General features: G+C 38.3%; 2 protein-coding genes across 4 annotated transcripts in view; one reads left to right on the plus strand and one right to left on the minus strand.

Annotated features, from left to right (window-relative positions):
• BZW2 (basic leucine zipper and W2 domains 2) overlaps nt 1-23,356 on the minus strand; it is a 1,069,944-nt gene extending 1,046,588 nt beyond the window's left edge. For both annotated transcript variants that reach the window (XM_044064746.1, XM_044064744.1), the window contains exon 1: nt 23,262-23,356. In XM_044064746.1, the coding sequence (XP_043920681.1) occupies nt 23,262-23,329 (68 nt within the window). In that variant the 5' untranslated portion in view covers nt 23,330-23,356. The remainder of the gene's footprint in view (nt 1-23,261) is intronic.
• A 239-nt stretch (nt 23,357-23,595) lies between these two features.
• Nucleotides 23,596-26,497, plus strand: part of ANKMY2 (ankyrin repeat and MYND domain containing 2) — an 821,123-nt gene continuing 818,221 nt past the window's right edge. For both annotated transcript variants that reach the window (XM_044064747.1, XM_044064750.1), the window contains exon 1: nt 23,596-23,818. Coding sequence is in view for 1 of the 2 variants with exons in the window: in XM_044064750.1 (XP_043920685.1) it covers nt 23,752-23,818 (67 nt within the window). In the remaining variant the exon portion in view is untranslated. The remainder of the gene's footprint in view (nt 23,819-26,497) is intronic.

The following is a 26,497-nucleotide window of genomic DNA, read 5'->3' on the forward strand; positions in this document are numbered from 1 at the left end:
AGACTCAATTTACACGGTTTAAATTCCACAAGGCTCTGTTTGGGTCCCCTTTCTTTTTCTCCCTTTTCATCACCTCACTACCCTCTAACCTACACTTTCCAAACAACCTTGCTCTCAGTAAAGTCTATTTGCAGACAAAGTTAACAAACTATTGAAGGACCTAATTTCCTCATGCATGATGAAAAACACTAACTCTCACGTGGGATAAAAGCAAGAGCATTTGCTTTGGAGTTTGGATCTTCTGCCATGCTGAAGTCTATCCCTTCCACTGACATATTTCCCACTTATCAATACTACCCTACAGAACCTGTCCTTCTTTCAAATACAGTGGAATGTGCTTAGACCCAGCCCTCTCTATGCCCACCTATGTTAATCTCATTAAAAATAAAATTATCCTATCCAGCCCAGTGGTGTTGAGGGTTAAAGCTATGGCTATAACCAAAGTGACCCATGTTTGATTAGCTACACAGATGCTGAGGAGTTGGGCAAGAGTGGATGGGCTTGAGCAGCTGACACCACCTCAATCATCCTAACCTGCCACAACACCAGCTGGACAGTATATAATTACCTATGGAGGAGGTGAGGACATGTCTGCATTATGAAGCAGTGCATGTATCACTGAGGCATGGATGATGTGGATGAGAAAATAATGCGCATGCTCCCATCTACGTCACTGAAACATGAATGATGCACATCATGCTCCCACCTTGCAGCAATTGTGAGTCAGCTATCCACCTGGAGGAAAGGAATGGGGTCCTCCACAACAGTACTATCCTGGCCCATTCTCTAATGCCCAATTCTTACTTCACAGAGAATAATTCCATCATCCAGGGCCCTAAACAGGAATGTGTGCACCAGAGGACTCTTCACTTGGAATGAATAATATCTTATGGCATAGATAAACTAGGCCATTGGGCAAGGTCCCATGGAAGGATTAAAAAAAATCTCAATTCTCTTTGCCTGCAAAAATATTTCCCATTCCCTTACCCTATGAAGGTTGCTTAATATAGGTTAGGGGAACGTTTACCCCCCCCCCCCAACTCAGATATAGTCTTTCCTTGCTTGCCTACTCTTCCAATAAAAATCTTCACAAGCTTCAGACCTCCTACAATAAAATATGCCATTTCATCCTTTTATCATCTGAATAGGAATACCACAGCACCTCCCTATCTTGTGCAAACTGGCTACTTGTAATTGAAAGAACCAGCCTTTCCCAACTTCACCCCCAATTAGCTTCAAAATTACTACTTACTCTCTTAGATGCCACTTAGATTGTAGCCTGGTTGCACAGAGAACTTCCATCAACTGATTCAGCAACAATCATATCTTCTGCATCTCAGCACATAAATCCTGCAATGTCCCCACCCCCAAATTAGAAACTCAACTTCAAAATATTACTAAGAATACCATTTCTCAGTGTCAATTTGCATTGTAATAATGCAACAGAACAGTTAAATCATTTCATCAAGCATGCCTTCCAAAATATTAGTGACTTTCACACACTTTAGATCTTACTCCATGGTATGAGAGTTTGGAGTTAACTAAATAAAATAAGAAGGGCAAATGTAGCTTAGTCTTCACAACTAAAGACCGCAAACCCAACAGTTCCAAAAGACACTTTATTAACAAAAATAAATCACTGTTGTCTTGTTTTTCTAATGTATGTACTTTGCATTGTCTATGTAATTTTAGGACTTTTACATGAATTTTTTGCATGAATTTATAATGTATTTATATGACAGATTTATAATATTTTAACTTTCCATTTATAGTCATATTTATTATTTGATATACTTATAAACACTTTTAGGGACATATGTGGCAGTACAAAAGGATATGATGTAACAATTTTTAAAATGTCTAAAATGGTTTTAAACGAAAGTGCCAACACAGTGATTTATTTTTGTTAATAAAGTATCTTTTGGAACTGTTGGATTCGTGGTCTTTAGATGTGGAGACTGAGCTACATTTGCCCTTCTTATTTTATTTAATTTGTGCTTGTTTTTCATTAATTTGGAGTTAGTACACTTAAGTATACATGTGCATGGGGGGGGATGAAAACACTGACTTTTATTTACATTGCTACAGTATTTAAAGAGGTGCAAACTTGTGGTTTTAAACTTGCAGAAAGTTAATGAAACAGAGCATAGAGATGTTTGACAAAAGCATTCACATGTTACAGAGTGGAATATATGGTACAGGATTGTCTCAGGTTTGTTATAGAATTATAGTGGATTCTGATGCTGCTGGTTGTACAGAGTGTGTTGCCCAAGGTTTTGGCATTTGCAATTGTCTCATTTCACTGGTTTTGTTTGTGTTGCTGTAAGTGTATTGACATGAAGTAATTTTAAGCAGAACACAAAGTACCTAGCTATATTTGTCTTACTTTACGCTGTGCCAAGGCAGTTTTAATACAGCACTGCAAAAATCCATTCCTGCAGTCATCTGATCTATTTGCTTTAAAAAGTGAACTTTGATCAGAATAAATGTAATAAATAAACAATCCAAATTTTATCTGAAGCTCCTTTATAAAATTAGTTTATAATTAATGGTCTTATTTTAACCCTCTTCTGGGTGACGCCTACTTATGGGGTGGTTATGCCAATTTGCATCCTTCCATTAAAGGTTTACATTAGTCAGGTCATTAGATACTATAGTGATGGATACCTTCTGCTCATTGTAGAGATTGTAAAAGCTTCATAAACAAGCAGAAATACAATTATTACAATAAATAATTGTTGATGTTAGGCCAACTGCTATTTACAATTTCGTGATAAGCTTATGATAAGAATTTACTTATTAGTTCTGTGCCTGCTAGAAACCTAACAATCCAATGCACAGAGGCGATCCTCACCTTAAACTGCATTACACTAAATAACCTGAAGTCTGCCGCTATTTTTCTCTGTAAGGTTAGCCTTCTCAGAGTGAAAGGCAGCTACTCAGTGTACAAATCACACAAATGGCTTGTGTATTTCAAAAATGCTACAGCAAAAATCGTATCAGAATGGACTCTGGCCATAGGCTATAGTTACTAGAAAATTTAAATTAATCTCTAAAGCAATCTTGAAGAAATGAGAATAATGACTGCAAAATGTGAAATATTATTTAAAGTACATAAAAGCAGTATACAAATACTATCAGATAATCAACAAACAGAAAAGCAGCAAGAAATAATAAAGCTGAATGTGTCAGGTGAGCTACAGTAGTGTTTACTGTCTAGAGTGGAGGCTAATAGCTTTAGTATACTTTGTGGCTTTGCAGTTGCCCGCCCCTACTGCAAATTTGATCTGGGACACTCCTCCCAGTCTAGTGTCATTAACTCATTCTACCTAACACAGAGAGAACATCTGAGAAGGCCTTCTGTTGCTCCTTTCTCCCTTTCTATATATAAAAAATTGCCTAAATCTCCTTGTGTTCCGACTGTGCTTCTCAAACATTTTGGAAATATAGAGTATATTTTAGAGCATATATTAAAACTGTAATTGCCTTAATATTGCTAAAACTCCTCAAGTGCTCTAGGTTGCACTGCATCTGAATTGTTTGTGTGTTTTAGCTGCTTTTCTGTATATATAGACTTCTCTATGTAGACTAGCTACTTATTCTGCTGTATTACTGCCTCTTAAATCGTTTTTCAGTTGTGCACTTGCCTTGCTTCATTTAAAAAGGTTTTAAATTGCTAATTTTGTAGAGTTTTAATTGCATTTACTGTTTAGGACTACACACTCGTGTGTTAGCCTTTTATGTGTTTATTTGCTGTATTATTGCATTGTTTAGCCTGTTTTTTTTTTTTTTTTTTTTTAGTTAAAAGAAATACTATCTTGTTTGCTCGTTTCCCACCTTTTCTAGCCAGTCCATATCCCAGGCTTTGCTTGTCTCAGGACTTTATTTTCTGTGTTCACAGCTATCCAGACCTTGGTGTGGTAGAGGGAAGTCCGACTGCTTACCAGTGGGACTGGTGAGCATTGTACTGCCTAAAACTAGAGGAGTGGTTTCCAGCTCTGAAACTGTAATTTTATTAGCCTTTTTGGGCTCATTTCTATCCCTTTCAACTTTCCGGCTTTAAAACACATGTGTTTGCACATTTTTTCACATCGTGCACCACCACAAGGCTACAGTTAAACTATTCTTCCAGGTGCCAGAAAAGTCTGCTCTTCAAATTTTCCCTTAGAACTAGCTGGTTTCTCAGTAGTAGCACTAAATTCTAAACCCCTGGGACTAGCACTTGCTCTAGAACCTGCTGGAAAACATTAGGAAGCCTGAAACTGATACAAGCACTCAACTCTCCTTCTCAATAAGGAGAAATTAATTGTAAGCACTAAACAGCCTATAATTGCAAAGTACCTTGCAAAGGTAAGGGAAAACAGGTCTTACAATAGACAAAAAAAAGCACCTAAACAGGCATGTCCAAGCGTCAGCTTCTAGTGATTTCTCCTGTCCACCTGGTGAATCTGGGCATACTGCGGCAATGCAGCAACTGCCTCATGTACATAGACAACCTTCTCCTCCTACCACCCAACACTACAGCCTGTGAGAGATGCACTTACATAGCCAAACTGGAAGCAAAGCTCTCTCCAGCCAAGATTGTGATAGACAGTCAAGAGGAGATGGTTTACACCTACACTACACCTCAAGCAACACATAGCCCTTCAAAACCCACACCATCAACACCCACACATAGCAACACTAAACCCACATATGCGGATAAGGACCTCCAAAGCTGAAATGCAAACAAACACTAGTCACAACCAAAGTGACACATAGCTCACAACACCTGTGTGCCACCCAACAACAGCCCCTAAGGCAAGACAGTGTACCCAACACTTTAGTCATAGGTGACTCTAGTCAGGCACACTGATGTCCCACTCACCAGGCTGAACAAGGAGAAAATTACAGTCAGCTGCCTGTCGGGTGTCAGGATCCGCTACATGCACTCAAGTCACTCCACAACAAGTACAAATACAACTCTGCCATTGTCCATGCTGGAGTGAATGACTTGAGATGCATCGCCCTGGACTACATGAAACATGGAAGAGCTCTCGATCATGTGGCCCAGGCAGGTATGACCCTAGCCCGGAGTAGCATCATGCCTTCGCCCAGAATGATACCACAGTATAAGGACAAAATTATTGACTTCAACAATTGGCTAAGCTTCTGGTGTCATTCAAAGGGGATCCAGCATCTGTCTGCCTGGGAAGACATGATCGACAAACTACGATGCTTTGCCAGAGATGGTCTGCACACGTCACCCCTGGGATTCAGGTTACTGGCTAAAGCTCTTGCCACCCCTATCCTTTTTAAGGTAAGGTTCAAAAGGACAAACCACCACAGTAACAGATACAAGCATGCAAAATCTGAAGATAATGCTACTCAATGCTAGAAGTCTAAACCTCAAAATGCACTCTCTCGAGGCACTCCTAAAAATGGAGAACATTGATATCTGTGCAGTAACTGAGACCAGGTTCAAGGTTCCAGAAAGCACCACTGCAATACCAGGCTACAACTCTTACCACACTTTTCGGCCACAAAACCAAGACCGAAACACTAAAGGTGGAGGAGTATCCATATTCACCAAGAATATTCACACCTCCAGGCTAGTTGCCCAACACAATGCATCTCCAATTCTCCAGGTGCAACTAACATTAGGTAAGACTGCAATCCAAACTGTAGCTCGCTACAGATCCCCCAGCATGCCCAAAGATTCTCACTACACCTTTCTAAACATACTGGAAAATATTAAGATACAGCCACCCTAAAACTGGGTGATTTAAACTACCCTGCCATTAACTGGGAAAACTACTCGGGTACCAACTCCTTTTCCCAACAGTTCTTGGAATTCATAAATTCCAACGCCCTGGATCAACTAATCCATTGTCCCACCAGGGGCTCCAATATTCTAGACCTGGACATTACCAACATGGGAGATAGATGCTCCACACCAGTGGTCATCCCCTCATTGGTCAGGTCTGACCATAAGCAAATCACCCTTGACATCCACATCCCACCCCCCCCCCCCCCCAAGGAAACCTCCCTAAAAAACTTCTCCAAAGCCAACTTCATGCTACTGAAGTCAGAAGTGACAAACTTCATGACACCCATGCAGACGGGATCTGAAAGTTCGACTGCAGAATCCTACACTAAGGCACTGTACGAGCACATCCACTCATGCATGAATCATGCCATCCCAAATAGAACCAAGATGCTCTCCTCCAGAAAAAGAAAGCCAATCTGGTGGTCCCTTGCTATAAACAAACTATACAACAGAAGGAAGAAACTGTTGCAGAAAAGAGGAAAATCCCAGGATGCAAAACACTCCCTCACCAGCCTCAGTAAGAAGCTGAGATCCCTCATAAAATCATCAGAAGCTAGTTACGAAAATAAAATTGTCAAAGATTCCAAAGACAACCACAAGGCATTCTATAGTTATGCCAAGAATCTAAATGGCAATGCTCAGATCTGCTCTGAGCTACAACAGAATGGCATTAAATATACTGATCCCAAGGATATTGCCAATATCCTGGCAGATCGATTTAGTGCCAACTTCACCCCCCTCTCACCCCCTAAAGGGCCCACCTCAATACCAAAAGATTGCCAAATTCCGGTAATCACAGCCACACAGGTAGAAACTGCACTCTCCAAAGCTAAGAACAGCATCCATGGGTCCAGATGACATCCCAGGCTGTGTACTACATGAACTACAAAATGAACTGGCACCTCACCTAAGTGTCATGTTTAATCATAGCCTCACCTCAGGCTTCGTGCCCCCTGAGTGGCACATAGCTACAGTTATCCCACTCCACAAGGGGGGATCCACCCGGTCCCATCAGTCTGATGAGCCTGATCTGCAAGGGCATGGAACGCATTATCATGGAACTTATAAACAAAGACATTGGCAACCTTCAAACACTGGACCCCACCCAGTTTGGGTTTGTGAAGGGCTGATCTTGTCTCCTGAACCTGATTGACTTCTTTGAATCAGTCTCCAGAGCTGTGGACAAGGGTAAGGTGGTTCACACAGCCTATCTGGACCTTGCCAAGGCCTTCGACACCATCCCCCACTCTGGAATCATAGATAAACTTACTAAGCTGGGCATAAATCCCTACATCACTCGATGGGTTGCTAGCTGGCTTATTGACAGAACCCAGGCTGTAAAAGTAGCAGACTCCAAATCCAGCTCCAGATAAGTGACAAGTGAAGTACCTCAGGGTTCAGTCCTGGGACCACTCTTGTTTGGCATCTACTTCTCTGAAGTACAGACCAACACTAAGGGACTTTGGCGAACAAATTTTGCAGAGGGCTGCAAACTGGGAGCCATTATTGAATCCTCAAATGATGTGGATATTCTATAAAAGGGCCTTACAGAAACAGGTGCCTGGTGCCAGAGCCATGGGCTCAAGCTTAATGCCAAGAAATGTATAGTTATCTCCTTTGGAAAAAAGCATGTACCCATGAATTACCACATAGGTGGCAGTACACTAAACATAGAAAGTGTGATGAGAGAATTAGGGACACAGGTGGACAGTGGTCTCACATTCGATAACCACATCACCACAACAGTCAGGAAATCCTTCTATGTGGCACACCTCATCAATAAGGGCTTTTTATCTAGAAAAAAGGAGGTCACTGTCCCACTGTACTCATCCCTCATTAAACCCATTAGAGTATAATGCCCAGTTTGGTATGTACCTCACAAGACATCTGCAACAGCTGGAAAGGCCACAGAAATACCTCACTAAAGGAATCACAGGCCTAAAGTAGATGCCATATGCTGACCATCTAAAAAAACTCCAGCTATACTCTGTGGCATATCGTCTACACAAAGGCGATCTCCGCTTAACATACAAAGCCATGTCAAACCCCGAGCTGTTGGACAAGAAATCCCAATCCCTCAGAGCCACAAGCTCCAGGGATCTAAATCTTGTCATCACAATGAACAAAACATGCTGGAAGGATAGGTTCCTGACCCAGAGACTCCTCATACTCTGGAATAGACTGTCCATACATGTGAAACAGAGTGCCTCCTTGGCCCTCTTCAAAAGGAACCTTGATGATTGGATGGGAGATAGGAAATTCACCCTGGGGATCATGCCAGCCACCCTGCTAGACAGGGGTCCAGGGAAGTAAATATTGTGGGAAGAAATATCCAGGGAATTGTTATGGCTAGGCTTGTATAGGCCCTAGGGCCGATAGCCTAGTACCAACCTATGAGCAAGTTCACTTTCAGCTCAGACTAATGAGCTCACCAGACCACCCTGTAGTGTTAACCCTTCCAGAACTGAATGTTTGGTTCTGGAAAAATAACAGTCAAGTAACTTTGGCATGCAATAGAAATGAGAGCAACTAAATGATGAATTACCGGTATAAAAACATTTCTAGAATTACAACTCTTTGTAGATTTATGCAGCTCAAACTTTATTCTCTTCTTTTTTATGCCTTAGGACTATACGACTATATTTGCTGGAGTACATTATGTGCTTTCATTAAGTATTCTCCATCTCACACACGCGCACACACACACACACACACACACACACACACACACACACACACACACACACACACACACACACACACTTTGGCAGCAGAAATAAAATATAATTAACTAGATCAGTAGACACAGTATTACATAATGAACTATAAACCGCTTATTTTTTTACAATTTTAAGGAGAAGAAGATGATTGTGGTTGGCTGCCTAACCTGAATGCCAACATTTGCTTTGCCCTCAATTTTTGTTATATACATACTATACTGACATTCTTCTGTACTAGTTCTGGTTGCATTAAAATTTTACTGGTAATCATCCCGTCAGCTTATCTTCACTTGATTAAAGGGAATGTGATATGCTTATTGTTGTCCTCTGCTCTAGTATTGTATCTCTAGCTACTATACAAACTTCCTGTCCTCTGCTATGTCATCTAACTTTATCCTCATGTGATGAAAGCTATCTCAAGTCCTTAAAGTGCCAGTTACACAGCCAAGCTCTTATTTGATGTATTGACAAGATGCACCTTAATACCTACCTTCTCTTCACAGTCAGACACTTGACAGCTTGGACAAACGAAGCTTTACACAGAAATCTGCCGCTAAATCAGCAGCTTGACTTAGGGCTAATACACATCATGTTGTAGTCCTGGCTTTAAAGCCCACAATTTCCATGTGCAATCTGCGTGTTGTGAGTCACTTATACACACAAAGTTCTTGGGTATTCAATGAAAAGCTATGTGTTTGTCTAATAGGTCTACGCAGTTAATAAATAAAAAAATAAATAAATAGGTCTACGCAGTTAATAAAAAATAAATAAATATTCTTTTATTCAGTATATGATGTACTCTACATCACTGACTTGTCACTTCTAATTAGCTATTCAACAACTGAATTAATAATGGAACTGCTTTGTTGCCGGACCACTGATTCTGTCAGCTGTCAGAGCAGCTCTATGAAATGGATGGGTGCTTTTATCAATACTTGGATGAGAAAGTCTTTCAAGTTATTCATATTTACTACAGTGTCTTTACAACAGGAGAGGCATCTACTTTTGTGAAAACATGAGGTTTCCAGTTTCTTTCACCTAGACTGTTTTGTCTCTCTGCAACCTGTCCCATGCTATGGTACCACAGAGCTGAGGGTTGAGCCAACATGGTTTTCAAGTGCAAAGTCATATTGCTGATTACTTCATGGCTGACTTCATCCAGTTGTGCTGGACCTTTACATGACTTTTTTAAATAGTCAGATTTGCCTGTTTTGAATTACAACATGACCATGTGTCAGTTTTAACTTTTTCTTTTCAGTTACTCAGATGTTTTAGACAGTTATGCTTCTTCCACTTCATAATTACTTTTAATTTGAATCATTCAGTTATTTTTAGCTCATTTTCTTTGTTTCTACAGATAGATTTGCTTCTTCCTTTCCAAAATTCTTTATTTCTCGTTGATAAATATGGATATTTATAATTTTAATTATTTCACTTTTGAATATTATTTAAGTTTTGTGTTCTATTTTTTTTTTGGGGGGGGGGTAATTTGTCATCTTTTTGTTATTTTTAGTTGGATTACAACTAAACACTGCACAAGCTTTATAGTGTTCAAAGCTTTATAGTCTTCAACTTACCCCAACTTAACTTAAATTCATAACACAAAAGTCAATGAAAAGGGTTTAGCTGGTTGAATCAAGTAAACCTCCAAAGTTGTTATGGTTTTCCACTCTGACATCTAGAGGCAAAGCACATCTGCATTCATTAAATGGGAGAGGACACCTCCTGTGGGACTGCTGAAAATTCCAGCACTTGTAAGAGTCTCAGTGTCCAACTACTTACGGAAAATAAAGGTTCTTTTTAGGATGCTGTCAGCTAAATATGCACCCTACAAGACTGCTGCTGAATAATCCAACAGTGATCATTCCTGCTGAATATTGATTCTTATTTGTTTCCTTATTAGGAGGGAAGATAATATCCAATGCCCATCTTAACTAATTACACAAATAAGATCACAGGTACTGCAGCCACTAGAGAAATAATAGATTGCAACTTTTGTAGTTTAATGTTCAGAGCAGCAGCCAGTTATTTTTCATTAATTTATTCATTCTCATTTGTTAAGCAGTGAACAGCACTGATGCAAGTGATCCATCTATAGAGGCAAAATAGGAGTAGTGTCTGGTTAAGTGATCATGTAAGGAATGTGTGCAAGACCTCCCTCCCCCCAGGACAGTAAGGCCAATCCTTCCTCAACTGCCATGTCAGCTACCTAGGCCACTAAATGAACCAGGGTTGGCTGGGCTGTATCTCTCTAGGCCACCAGAGTGGCCAATCATCTGAGATAGTGAGTGTGTGTGTGTGTGTGTCTGTAAAATTAATGATGTTTTTCTAAGAGTCTCTCTGTTGTCTGACAGTATTAATTGGAGCAACATCTCAGTATAAAAAGTTTAATTTGATCTCCTACACCTATGCAATGTAAATTATTGTTAAAGCAAAACAAAAAAAAGAAAGAAAAATAATAATTATGCAGGAAGATTTTTGGAGAAAAGCAAAAGTACAGCTATAAAAATAAAAATCCAAACTAGTCTTTAATTTCAGAATGTGTAACCTATGTGTACATTACCCTGTCAAACAGATCAGAATGGTACAAAATAAGCCAAATTTATATTATAACTAAAAACCAACAGCTAAAAGTTCCAAACCTCGGGGTGTAGTACCAGCCAAAAAAAAAACAAATAACAACTAATAACAGCGGTTGCTGGCACAACAACAATAGTACTTTCTAAAAGTCTATTATAGGTCAATATATGCTACCACTATGCTCACCAAAAGACAGAAAGATATCCGGTTCAAAAAGTAAGATAAAGATATCCTGGCATGGGATGCACAATCATCAACACAAAAAAACATAAAAAAAAAAAATCAAACAGTAAATAAAAGCACAAAATAGTTTTTTTTTTTAGCTTCCAGCTTCTTCTTTTTTCGCTATACTCGCAAAATAAGACATTGATTGGAATAAACACAAATATTTAAATACTAGAGCTCATTGTTAGAACCATTAAGTCATAAATAAAATGTCATAAAACAAAAAACACAAAATAACAGTCTAACCTAATATACCCTACACATAAAAAAAATACTTGCAGTCACACACAAATAAGAATATAGAAGTATCAGAGTATATACATCATATAAAAATGAAGATAAATATAAAATTTAAGCCAGCTAATAAAGAAAAAAAAAAATGATAGACTACAAAAAATGCAAGAAAATTAAAAATATATAGATTAAGATGTGTAAAAATATGTATGTGTAAAAAACATATAGAATAAGCAAAACACATTAGGAAACACACCTAAAGTAAGTAGCTTAAGATTATTCACCTGGAAATATCTAGAAATTCCATAAACAAAAGCCAGAATTCCTTCCTGTGAAAAAAAAAGGCTAAAAAAAATCAAAAAAACACTAAAAAATATTAAAAATATTTAAAAAAATTTAAATAAAAAATAAAATAAAAATAATATTAAATATAAATTATATTGAAGGACCTGTGTATGCTTAATCCTAGATGCCTATGATCTTGCAGAATAGAGACCTTCCTAAAACCTTACTTATAGAATCCCTATGCCTGCCTTTAACTTTTTTACTTTTTAATTTTTTTGGTAGAAAACGATTTAAATTTATTTTTTTTATTTTTTTTTTAATGTTCTTTTAGATTTTTCCTTATATTTTTTGCACTGTTCGTTGTTTATAAATTTATATTATAGACAAAGCAGAGTCCAGCCTTTAACAAAGTATACTAGAGTTAGAGCACATGAATGAACATCAGTTGTGCAACTTATTATCTTAACAGTGAAAGTACAAGTGCATGGTATTGACATATAATGGAGACAATCTGAACACTCTCGAAATATATTTGTGTGTATGTATGTGCGTGTGTTGTGTGTTCTGCATATTTGTCCACCATTATATTTTAGTAACTCCCCCCTACATCTCCATCCTCTCACTTGTGCATCCATCCTCTCACTTGTGCATGTCAGTTAAGCATTTGATAAAGTTTTAATAAAAATGAAAATGCTCATCACTATACCACAGTGTGTGCACTTGCATGTGTGTATGTGTGTTTACACCCAGACACATGGTAGGAGTCATCTTTCAGTTTTGTTCATCATACTATGCAGAACACAGATGTAATAATAAAAAGATGCAATATCAAACTATCCTTTGCAATTTAACTTGCCCTGGAAATTAGGTCTTAAGTTAACTAGAACTATACAAAAAGGGATCAGCAGTTGCTCATTCTAAATAAAAAAAGAAAACACACCTCTACCAGGATTGTCAACCAATCAGAACCTCTCCTAGAACATGGTAGCAAATGGAGAAAGTACTTCTAGTTATGTGTAGCTCAGTTGGCAGGCTGCAGTTGAATCCAGTTCCCTACTTCTGGGTCTTAGTTACAAATGACTGCACTTGTGGGAGATTGAAATTGTGTCTTATGCACAAGTAATAGCACTCTGCAACCAAAAAATGTGTTTGGGGCCAGGATGTCAGGAACACATTAACAAAAACATTTCTTCTTATGTGAGACATTTAGTAACTAAATGCATAGTTTTTTTTAGCTGGTGTAAGCAAAAATCACTACAATTATCTGAAAATACCCCTTTATACATTCATCTGGTAAGTAATCCGCAGCTACAGCCAACAAAGACACACACACAAAAAACACAACACAATGTCAAAATTTACATTAATTAAAGGAAGCTAGTTTACTTCAGCTAGATAGCATATGCATACTGTTCAAACCAGGTGCCACGGCTGAACACTGCTAATGTACAGAGCAACTTTTTTAAAGAGGTCTCTTATTACAGTCCATCATTAATACATCCAAAGTCACAAAAGCAGTTTAAGGCAAGACATTTTTGTTCAAAATACATTGGTAGCATGAAGTGAAGTACAACATAATTTAATGTAGTCTAACTAATATGGCAGAACTAGACTTGAAGCACATGAAAACAAAATATTCTGTACAATTCATTCCAATCATAATTACATCCTTGATTAACAGTATAATAGTTGTTGTTGTGTCTTTCGGCTTTTCCCCGGTCAGTACAAACATTTAAATTGTGTCAATGCTGCTACATCTCTGCACTTTCTCAAACACCTTCTTGTTATTCCATGACGATCTATGCAGTACACAAATAGTCCTGTATTCATCACAAATCATTGAGAAAACAAGACACATTATCCGCGGTGGTGGTGCTGCGGTAGCATTGTCTGTCCGGTTCGATTCTCAGCTAGAGCGTCTTCTGCGTGGAGACATGCGTGAAGGGCCATACCTTCGTTGAAGGTTGTGCGTCAGGGCTGGTAACTTGGTACGTAAAAATCAACTAGCAATCATTAGCTGCTTCTTTTAGATAAGCAATTTTGCATAATATTTATTTTGTAACAAAGCAGTACTATGAGCTTTACTCAAAGTGGCAACTTATAGTTGTTATACCTATGCCTTTCAGAACAAAAACATGTTTCTGGTGTGAAATACAAAAATCAGTTCTTTACACATTATAATTTGTGTACCATTTTGTACTCAACCATATTCTTTGAATGCCGCTATTATCTGGGTAAGCTATCATACATGATACAGCATTACTTCCAGTTCTTCAGCAAGACAAAACTACCTGCCTGCATTTCCAGCAGGAGAGTTATCCCATTAAGAACCACACAAATAGGATTGTCACACTTTTGTCTATCAAATGAAATGAGTAAATGTACAAATTTGTCTATCACAGACTGTTTGCAAATACACACAATATTTTTCTTTTGTACCCTTCCATAGTTTTGTGTGGGAATGGTTGTCTGCAAATAAAACTAAAACATCTACACATTTTCAATATACTAATTTCATATTAACTTCTTTCTACTGACTCTATATTTACAAGAGTGCAAACTAGAAACTACAGATAGCCATGGTTCTATGCAGCTGCACATTTATGGTGTAAATTATATACAATTCATATCCCTCCCTCTCGCCACCATGAATTATAGTGTGTACCAGTGGTCAATGTGCACACCATCTATATCACGTTTTCCTAACATTTAAAGCATACACACTTTCTGCAGTCTTTATGTCAATGAGCACAAGTTATCTTCTTTACATCCTACTGCATTCACAGGATGAATATAATTCTTCCTTTCTCTTCTTTGCTTTACCTTTCCTCTCTGCTCTAAGTCTTCTCAGTTTTACATACTGGGGAATCCTCTCACATTATTCTTATTTTCAAAAACTACAAAATAAATGCTACTTCTGTTCACTCCCTCTCCCTGTCAAAAATAAACAAGAAGTGTAAGAAGCAAAAAAAAAACATTACTATACAATAAAATTATGCTGCACCTGTGCCTTAGAGGGATAAAGCCTCAAATACAACCCAGGTGACCCAGGCTCAATTAGCAGGTGATGAACAGAGGCAGGGAGGGTCATTACCATCTCACTATGGGTGGATGGACCTATGGGCATCTACTATGACTACCCTTGGTGCAGGCTGAGAAAGACACACTGGTATTCATGCCTAAAGAGGCTACAAGGTGGAGACTTGGCTGAACTGCTGCAGAGGTGGAGGGATACACCACAAATTTCCATTGCAAGCCCACCTCCAGGCATACCATTAGGTCTGCGGGGGGGGGGGGGTGAAGCAAGTAGGTCATAAGTGAAAAATCCCTTCCCCAGACAGATGCACTGTGCTGAAGTCTCTGGATGCCTTATTCCACTGTTGGCCTCAGCAGCACTTAATTAAGTCCAGGAGAGGGAGTAAGCAGCTGGTAGACCTGGTGCAGACTGATACCAGAGTGCCAGGCAGGTATAACAAAGGGCATAACATTAAACAAGAGTCAAACCACACAACTTATACAAAATCTCAGAAACCAAAATCTGCAGGTTCATTTCTTCATTCCCTGGTTTGGGCATTACTATACCCCCTTCACAGACCTATCCAATTATTAGTCCCCACCCATGCCTCACTTCCTCCATCCACCCTAACTTTTTTACAGCAATTACTGCATCATGCTTTCCCACAGATTAGCAAATCAAATCCACATATTATAGCCTATTGTCAAACTCTGAAGGACTTTTCATTTTAGAGAGATAGCAGGTTCATTCTAGCACAAAGCAAACATGAATACATAAATTTAGAAAAACAGCTAGCTCCTATGAACTAGAATCTCCTTTCCACCAAACTCTATAAAGAAAACTACCCTATACAACTCAGAAGTATATCCCTGCAATTGTTTTTATGATTCAAAGGTTAACAAAAGTTCCCAAGCATGTTGTCCATAACAATGCAAAACAAGAAGAAACACTTGACAAAGCCAGTCTCGTCTTCTGTTGTTCTGTTCTTTCCCTTTGGAAAGTGCATATCAGTAGCTACATTTCATGTACACCTTTGAAAATGTTTAAATTTTAAGCAAACATAACCAGAATATCCTACTGCTAAGTGTACATTATGTGTATCTAACCGAATTGTCTCAGCTGTCTTATTGCATATATTCATATTGTTATTGTTGCTTTCATCATATCCAATTATGTACTATTTTTCACTAAGTTTGGCTTCGTCTTTTGCAGAAATGCATCTTCAATAATATAATAGAATACTGATATTTACTATATATATATATATATATATATATATATATATATATATATATATATATATATATAAAAGTAATCCAAGAATTATAATTATAATTATATTATTATAGGGTTCAAGGACAAGCCTACCAATCTGGTTACCAAATAACTAAATAAAAAGTAAATCATGCTGCAGCTCATTTACCCCGACACTGTAGTAGTTGTGCTGGAACGTGGAGATCTTAGAGCTACTACAGGAATAGATTTCTGGGGTGCAGTGCAGTGCGATTAATGTTTCCCAATTCATACTGTACTAAGAGTATTGGAAAAAATGAACCATCTGTCTTGATTAGCCAATACTGTAGTGAACTAGAAGAAAATATATATGCTCTAACATAGCCATTTTATTTTAGTACAAAAATACACACTCTTGTTACTCTGATCCTAAAGACTAAAAGCTCTGTTGTAGTTATTGACAGACTGGTATGCCATAAAACCACATATACATTTCAACAGTCTAGACCTGTATCAAACCCTTGTTAAATACTGATAAAAGAGTAACAGCTGTACACATACTCAGTTTCAAATATGGAAAATGGGTCACTGTAAGATTCTGTACTGAGAGAGAGAATACTGTTACACCTGGGAAAACTAACCACTGAAAAGTATGTTAATAGTGATACTATGTCTCTAAAATGTGATGAATCACCTTCTAGGGTGGTTGACACTGTGTTCCATTATTGTGCACTTGCCAAATTAATTAGGTACAATGCATTATATGGTAGACAGCGTAGGGACAATTAGACCCAGGCAGTTTGCATGCAAGACGAAAATGATTAACAAAGTAGAAATGGACAAATTCATGTGGATAAGAAACAATATCCTATTACTAAGTAAAAGTAAAGTAAAAATTGGGTTTGCAAAGTAGCTCATCCAGTTGCTGCCGACATAATCAGATGACATAATAGGAAAAATCTTTCTCCACTTTAAAGAGCAATGGGAAGAAGTCAGTTGCTTTGATAACTCCCCATAGTGATATGGTAGCCTATCAGTTAAAAAAGCCTACAAATGTGTCCTTGTTTAACTCACAAAGAAATGGGGGCAACAACCACTACACACATTAGAATCCAATAAAGGTGAAGACAGTCTTAGAAAGACCTAATGATATAAAATTTTGCTAACGATACAAGACAGGAAGACCCTACACCAGTTTATATATATATATATATATATATATATATATATATAATGTATATATCAAAAAACTACTCTAACGGAGCTGCCTGAAAGAACAGAACCAGTCGAAAAAAGGGGACTTACACAATGAAATACTACAGTCTGAAAATGTTGTAAAAAAGGAACTTCAAGTGACTAACAGAACAGAAAAGAAGGGAAGGGGAACTCTCAGAAAGTGTATATTCCAAGGAAATGAATTTAGGAAGTATGGAAAATTCACCACTTAGAGCTGAATTCAGAACTTTCTGTCAAGCTAAAACATAAACCACCAGAAATGCAGAATTCTACACATCAGCGAGTGTTGAGAAGGAGAAATATAACAATAAGAATAGTTCCTTCAGAATAATTAAACATATGAAAAGCAATATCTGGTCAGAGTTCTAAATCCACTTCTATCAGTGCAAAAAAGAAACTGCAAACAAGGAAACACACTAGGCAATAGCTTGTAGCTTTCTAAAAGTGAGGAAAAAATAAAACTGAAGATAAATCTTAGAGAGAGCGAGAGAGTGTGTAACCCAGAAAAGAAAAAAAGTGGGAGGGTGGCATTCAATCATGCCAAGACAGAATGGAAACCACATAACAGATGTGCTTACTGCACTTTTTACATGCTATGTTTGGAGTTTTAGTGCAGTTATTGGCGGGTATTTTTTTTCCTGACTAGGTTTGATTTTTTTTCTTTTTAGAATAAATGCAGCATTGCTGTTTTAATGCTTGTTTTCAAATGACAAGAATTTCAAGTTTTGATGTCATTAGAACGATTATATGGTATTTTCTTCAGGGGATTAGGAAATATACATTTAGAAAGTTAAAGCAGCCAAGTCAACCAGTAAAGTATAGTTTAGTATACAAAAAGAAAAATAAAATTCAAGTTCTTCTAAGTATTCTGTATAAAGCTATTTATTTTGGTAGATCACTCTGGATTCCTCTGCCAGGAACAATTTCCAGTTTTGCCTCAGGGTCTTCCTTCAGTGTGGTTTGATCCTCTGCTCTGGACACCAAGTCTCCTTTTACAAACAGAAAACACTTTATGGTTAGGCTTCTTTCCATCCTCTTTTTATATTAAATTCACTAGCTTATTTCATCTCTCACTAATAGTCAGGCATCTCTTTTGGTTCTTCAAGAGACAAGTAAAAATGAACAGAAACGCTTCTCATTTAAAGAAGCATAACTCTACTTACAAAAAAAAAAAATACTGAATAACAATTCCAGGAACATTACATAGAAAACTTTTTATACATTCACTTGTACTACTCCAAATGGAAATATTTGATGCGCCATTTGATGTGCATTTCCTAGTATGACAGTGATTTGTATATGTTTTGTTGAGTTTGGTCTTTTGGAAGGGTTAATATCATCATCATTTCTACATGTTTTAATGCATATTTAATTGAATTTATTCATGTAATACATTTCTTAGAATTAGGGTTAGGGATGACATTTCAGTGCGAATAAGGTGCAGGCTGGTTGTGTTTACTGGTACTTATAGAATTTAGGGTTGCTGTATTTTGTGAGAATCAGGCCACTGATGATGCAGAAAGACTGGTAATAAATATTTGTTGATGTGAAAATGAGAGATATTTACACATTTCCTTCTCAAACAATCCCTATATTTTTTCAGCTTTGCCTGTTCCTTGAATATTATTCTGTTTATGACAGATTGATAAGATTTTATAGTTCATTTCTAATGACTTCATAAAAATTGTTACCTTTAATCACTTCATTGGCAAAAATGTATTCAGGTTTTGATTATGATTACATAATTTACATATTATATAAAATTATATTATATAAATTACATAAATTTACATTTAGATTTTGATTACAATTTTTGTAAGAATGTTGTAGACAGTTAAAATTATTGAAATATAAACTCTTAATTATGCAGCAGTTTCTTTAAACATAAAATCAGCTGCACATCATGGTCTGTGTCTAACCCCTCCCCCATAACCAGAGACAAGCAACACATCCGAGAATATTACTGTGCATGGTACCCAAGACCCCTTTTCATTTTCATGGCTTCCACTTTCAGTAATGCAAGCCAATTCTCCTCTATAGTCTGTCCCTACTTAGACAAAACAGGTTACTTTCTTTTCACATCTCACTGGTGTGAATCTGAAAAGTACTCCCCGCCATTCTCTCCTTTACTGTGCTGGTCTTCACTCTCATGTTCCCCACTGACCATTATTCCTTTGATCTATAAGGTAATATCCTACCTTCCTGTAGGCCACCATTTTTGGATTTCCACCATTTTCTGTATTTATCACTGCAGCATTATCAAAAAAGCAGAAATTTGCATTGCAGTATTAATATATGAAATAAAACACAGATGACTGAAAAATATTTTTTTTTGCTTTACTAACTCAGAGTCATGTTTTTAAATTCTTTGTTTTAAGGACAAAAAACTGATGTGACCTCAGCTATCCCTGCAGAGAATACAGAGTCTTGCCAAATACTTGTCAGCATGTTTTTTTTTATACAATTTCTGACCTGCCTGACCAACAGAACCATCCATGCATGATGATGTGATTTTTTTTTTAATGTCAGACCAGTAACCTACTAGCAAACAGCACAATTTCTTACAAGCCATACAATCCATATACATCAGGTAATGTGCAACTTACAAGCTTGTATATGGCAAGATTACCAATTTGTATGAAATTTTTCTTCTCTTTTGGTGTCTCTGGGTGATTTTTTTTTTTACAATACACTGTGCTGTGATATTAAAAGTACCACACACATATTTAATGTGCCTTGTGTGTGGAAAATTATACCATAATATTTTATACAGTTGCCATAGACAACATGGAAAATCTTATTCTTTGGCTGCTGCTGTAATAACCCACTATTAACGTTTTCATATGGCTTCCTTTCAAAATAAGAAATGCACATTACACCGACACACTGTGCATGGGTGTATATACATTCACAGAATTTTTGTTTTATATGCAGACTTTTGTTACATATTATGATGACCGTGCCCTGGCCCAGCAATCAAGGAGCCTCAATCCTCACCACCAACACCAGGGAGGTCATCTCCTAGAAGAAAGGAAAGGATAACAGGAGCCTCAATCCTCACCACTAACACCAGGGAGGTCATCTCCTAGAAGAAAGGAAAGGATAACTAATACACACAGTAAAGTACAATTTCCCTTAAGTGCACACAGAGATCACAGTCAGTCTGGGTCTGGTTGCTCCCTTGCTCACCAGGTCCCCAATAAGACTCCCCACTGGCACAGCTATAGGGTCCAGGTCTCAGCCTAGCTGGGCAAGCTAGAACCTCCAGTACCCTCTCTGTCCAACCAGTGCTTTGTGTCCCTGCCAAGTAGCTAACACATACTTTCAGATAAGTATTTATACAACTTCAAAGATACTCCTGGGAAAAGCCGACACAGATTCTCCAGCTGTGCCCCTTTACCCAGACTATACAGTAGTAATTACTGCCACCACCCAGCTAATAATATCAGCTACTAAAAGGCCCTTAAAAGGGTGTCGTTATTACTTTGCAAAATTATCCAATGGTAGTATGATTAACAGTCAAGGCTTACTTTAGAGTGGCCTATTACAATAACCTCTATAAATATGCAATGTACTCTAGAGCTTATCTCTACAGAAACTAGACACAGGTAGAAGGTTTTAAAAATATTTAATAATAAATAATTAAAACACAAGACAAAACTACTACACCACAGAGATATCTATCACAGAAACTTAAAATAATGCAGTAGGACAGGTCTGATTTCAAAGAAAAATACCTAATTAATCTTTACTAGCTTTAACTATTCCTACAAGAAATCACAGTGCTAAAACTTACATGTGAGCATAGGCAGAGTGCTGAGTTAGATATCAAAGATCAAAATGCTTCATGTCTCTTATGAGAAATAGTATTTAAACATTATTAACAAACATGTCTGCTGGGTCCCTCCCAAATTACATCATGTTAACACTTAGATTGCTAAATGATGCAGTGGGAAAACCTAACACCTGCTAAGAAACTTACAACAATAGAAGACATTTCACATGTATATTCTAACAGAAACAAGAAGCACCATCCACATGTAAATTCTGGTCATAAACGTTAGTCTTAAAACAATGGGCAAGAAACCTTCATCCAGATGCACTGGAGCAGAATTCTAACATGAAAGGGTCACAACATGCTTCACTGGGCCAGTAGAGTGCAATGCTGTCACATATTTTGCAGTTCCACATTTCACAATATTCTTTTACACTCAAGAAAACATGCCTATATTTTTACATTTATTTACAAATGCCAGAATTACATATCAAATTCTATTTGACTGGGCTGGCAGCCTTCACCCATCTCTCCCCAATTGTTATATATATATATATATATATATATATATATATATATATATATATATATATATTATATAGACACACGCAAATGCATGTATACACACACACACACACACACTGCATTTAACAATAAACAATATTAATAAGAACGTGTTCATCACACTGTACAGAAGTAGAATTTAATTTGTGGCAATGAAGGAGAAGTTAGAGTCACCTGGCACAACTCAGATAGTTGGTCAGATGTTTAATAGAATCAGTGAGGGGGTTGCCCAGGGTATTACGGAACGGGCAGAAAAAATAATGTAAAGAAAGCTAGACAGGGAAAACTGGCATACCTTCATAGACTGTACACATAGTAGGAGTTTGGGCTATAACGTCGTATTACTATATTACGTATGTTATGATACTACTCATGTTAACTGAAAGCACAAATTTCCTTCTTCGTTACGGCTGTAACAGGCTATATCAAAACACAACAAATTATTATCACCACAGCCATATAACCACAATACGTTAGAGATATTTAACGTCACGAAAAAAAGAAAGACAGAATACCATCTTAAATGTATTTCCCAGAATATCCATGGTACACATGATCATACTTTGAACGCCAGCTACAGATGGTTAGCTTCTAATTTAAGTTCAGTATGTCTAAATTTCACTTATGTAACTAATGTAAACAAGATATTAACATTTAAAATGTAGTACAGAAGCAGGTGTGTCAGTCTTGCAAGAATCAAAGCAGCAATACAGCTGGGGGTCATATATGCACATTAATTAAAATTTGTGTTTTAAGTTACTGAAAGACCACTCCGACAAAATGCACAGCTAAACGTAACACTGTTCAGCAGAGAAAAGAAAAACGAGTATTTTAACTGTAGAAACTACACAGACAATAAATGAAATACAAGATTGCGTACTCTAGCACGCAGAAAACGTGCTAATTATTAAAAACCTTTCAGTAACCGAACAGCAAGGTAAGGAAGACCATCCAATTCTTGGCTCATACATAACCCAACAGAAAACTAGCATTTTGTATGCCCTTGTCAATACTATAGGACTTCAGCAACAGATATATCAGAATTGAACAGAAGTAGCAAAACGAGGAAATTCACCCCTCACTGACTTCGGACTAGGCTGTTCCCAATAATAACTGGCTTTCAGAATAAGAATGAAATCACAAACATTGAAGATAAAACGGATTTTGTGAGCAGCATCAGCATCCTGGAAGTTCAGTATCAACGCTCACACAGTCTGAGAAAAAAAAAATCACTGGTATAGATAGATCAATTGCTTAGCCTCCTGGATGGCGGGGAAATAAACTAAGACAAGAAATTAATTTCTCTAGAATACAGCACCAAATGTTAACTACATGGTTAGGTGTGTCACACAACCTATACGGAGTGTAACCCTTCCAGCAGCGAAATGACAGCTGTCCATCCATAGCTTCAACAGTAAACCTAAAGAGCCATCCAACCTTTGTTGTTATCATCTCCGATTATAATCAACTGTCATTTCTTTCTCCCCCATTTACTCTGCTCAAAAACACGGCTGCTTTAATTCACCGTCTTCTATCTAGGCAGACTATGTGTGATTCCTGAATGGTAGCCTGTTTGCTACTTACCTCTCGGTGGTCGCCCTTGTCAAGATACGGTGCTGCAGACAAGGGTAAGTAGTGGAGGACAGACACATTAACTCTACGCGTCACTCTACTCAGAGATAGGCATTGGCACTCACCACTGCGGGTCCTGTAAGGAGGGAGAATTGTTTACTTAATGTGCTACATACCCTTAAAAATGCCACATGTGTGCATCGGTAAATACATATATTACAATATTTTAATTTTAAAAAGGCAGAGTTAGATAATGCCTGCAGCAGAAACAAGACATGCCTTTTATATAAAAACACATACTGAACTGGTACCCCTATTATACTTAGTAAATGGAAAGTACCGACGAAGAAGTGGGTTGGCATGCTATTAGGTTGCAGCTTCCTGAAATTAGAAACAAATAAAAGGTGGTATTACTGTTATTAAACGTATATATTTAGTTTCGGTGATAGTACGCTGATATTGCGGTTATTTGCTTTGTGTGACGCTTACTGTAATAATAATAATGGATACCCGTAGAAAAGGTGACCTGACAGATATGGAGAAAGAGCTGTTTCAAGTAATTTCTAAAGGTAGGTGTAGTAGTTCATAACTGTTAAGACTGAGGATTTGTAAAGCGTGATGACTGTGCCATGATGCTTTTGTTACTTACAGTCGTGTATATAATTTACAGCTATAAGTGTGGACAGCATATACGCTAACAGTTGAGCAAAGGCCTACTTAGTTTGAACTTTTAAAATTATCTGACGTTTGCGATTCATGTTAATTCCTCCATGTACAAGCGTCTCCCTCATATTTTAGGGCCGTAGAACGGGTAATGAGACTAATTGCAAGGAAAAGACAGTTTTATTTCTGATGACACAGAACTGACCAACATTGTGCTATGTAACTACGTGGTGTATTTGAAAGAACAAGAGAAGCGGCAAGTTTGGAATGGAGTGGTATAACACATTGTAGTTTGCATGCAGTGCGTCCAAAGAGCGATAGCTACAAAAGTATGTATTTAAGGTTAAGGAGTGCACAATGCAAGGAGTGCACAATGCAAGGAAAATAGTAGTAGCAAAACTTCGAGGGGAGCAAGGAGTGCACAATGCAAGGAGTGCACAATGCAAGGAAAATAGTAGTAGCAAAACTTCGAGGGGGGGCAAGGAGTGCACAATGCAAGGAAAATAGTAGTAGCAAAACTTCGAGGGGAGCAAGGAGTGCACAATGCAAGGAGTGCACAATGCAAGGAAAATAGTAGTAGCAAAACTTCGGGGGGGCAAGGAGTGCACAATGCAAGGAGTGCACAATGCAAGGAAAATAGTAGTAGCAAAACTTCGAGGGGGGGCAAGGAGTGCACAATGCAAGGAGTGCACAATGCAAGGAAAATAGTAGTAGCAAAACTTGGGGGGGGGGCAAGGAGTGCGCAATGAAAGGAGTGCACAATGCAAGGAAAGTAGTAGTAGGCAGATCTGTGTCGGGGGCAAGGAGTGCACAATGCAAGGAAAATAGTAGTAGCAAAACTGGGCAAGGAGTGCACAATGCAAGGAAAATATTAGTAGCAAACATTGGCAGGGAGACAAGGAGTGCACAATGCAAGGAGTGCACAATGCAAGGAAAATAGTAGTAGCAAAACTTCGAGGGGGGGGCAAGGAGTGCACAATGCAAGGAAAATAGTAGTAGCAAAACTTGAGGGGCAAGGAGTGCACAATGCAAGGAGTGCACAATGCAAGGAAAATAGTAGTAGCAAAACTTGAGGGGGGCAAGGAGTGCACAATGCAAGGAGTGCACAATGCAAGGAAAATAGTAGTAGCAAAACTCGAGGGGGCAAGGAGTGCACAATGCAAGGAAAATAGTAGTAGCAAAACTTGAGGGGCAAGGAGTGCACAATGCAAGGAGTGCACAATGCAAGGAAAATAGTAGTAGCAAAACTTGAGGGGGCAAGGAGTGCACAATGCAAGGAAAATAGTAGTAGCAAAACTTGAGGGCAAGGAGTGCACAATGCAAGGAGTGCACAATGCAAGGAAAATAGTAGTAGCAAAACTGAGGGGGCAAGGAGTGCACAATGCAAGGAAAATAGTAGTAGCAAAACTTGAGGGGGCAAGGAGTGCACAATGCAAGGAAAATAGTAGTAGCAAAACTTGAGGGGCAAGGAGTGCACAATGCAAGGAAAATAGTAGTAGCAAAACTTGAGGGGGGGCAAGGAGTGCACAATGCAAGGAAAATAGTAGTAGCAAAACTTGAGGGGCAAGGAGTGCACAATGCAAGGAGTGCACAATGCAAGGAAAATAGTAGTAGCAAAACTTGAGGGGGGCAAGGAGTGCACAATGCAAGGGGTGCACAATGCAAGGAAAATAGTAGTAGCAAAACTTGAGGGGGCAAGGAGCACAATGCAAGGAGTGCACAATGCAAGGAAAATAGTAGTAGCAAAACTTGAGGGGGGGTGCACAATGCAAGGAGTGCACAATGCAAGGAAAATAGTAGTAGCAAAACTTGAGGGGGGCAAGGAGTGCACAATGCAAGGAAAATAGTAGTAGCAAAACTTCGAGGGGGGGCAAGGAGTGCACAATGCAAGGAGTGCACAATGCAAGGAAAATAGTAGTAGCAAAACTTCGAGGGGGGGGCAAGGAGTGCACAATGCAAGGAGTGCACAATGCAAGGAAAATAGTAGCAAAACTTCGAGGGGGGGGCAAGGAGTGCACAATGCAAGGAAAATAGTAGTAGCAAAACTTCGAGGGGGGCAAGGAGTGCACAATGCAAGGAGTGCACAATGAAAGGAAAATAGTAGTAGCAAAACTTGAGGGGGGCAAGGAGTGCACAATGCAAGGAGTGCACAATGCAAGGAAAATAGTAGTAGCAAAACTTGAGGGGGCAAGGAGTGCACAATGCAAGGAAAATAGTAGTAGCAAACTTCGTCGGGGGGCAAGGAGAGGACAATGCAAGGGAAACAGTAGTAGCAAAACTTGAGGGGTGCAAGGAGTGCACAATGCAAGGAGTGCACTATGCAAGGAAAATAGTAGTAGCAAAACTTCGAGGGGGGTAAGGAGTGCACAATGCAAGGAGTGCACAATGCAAGGAAAATAGTAGTAGCAAAACTTCGAGGGGGGGCAAGGAGTGCACAATGCAAGGAAAATAGTAGTAGCAAAACTTCGAGGGGAGCAAGGAGTGCACAATGCAAGGAGTGCACAATGCAAGGAAAATAGTAGTAGCAAAACTTGGAGGGGGGGCAAGGAGTGCACAATGCAAGGAGTGCACAATGCAAGGAAAAT

The sequence above is a fragment of the Protopterus annectens genome, chromosome 3.part0 (assembly GCF_019279795.1).
Source record: "Protopterus annectens isolate FY-2018-M chromosome 3.part0, PAN1.0, whole genome shotgun sequence".
In the NCBI taxonomy this organism is placed as follows: domain Eukaryota; kingdom Metazoa; phylum Chordata; order Ceratodontiformes; family Protopteridae; genus Protopterus; species Protopterus annectens.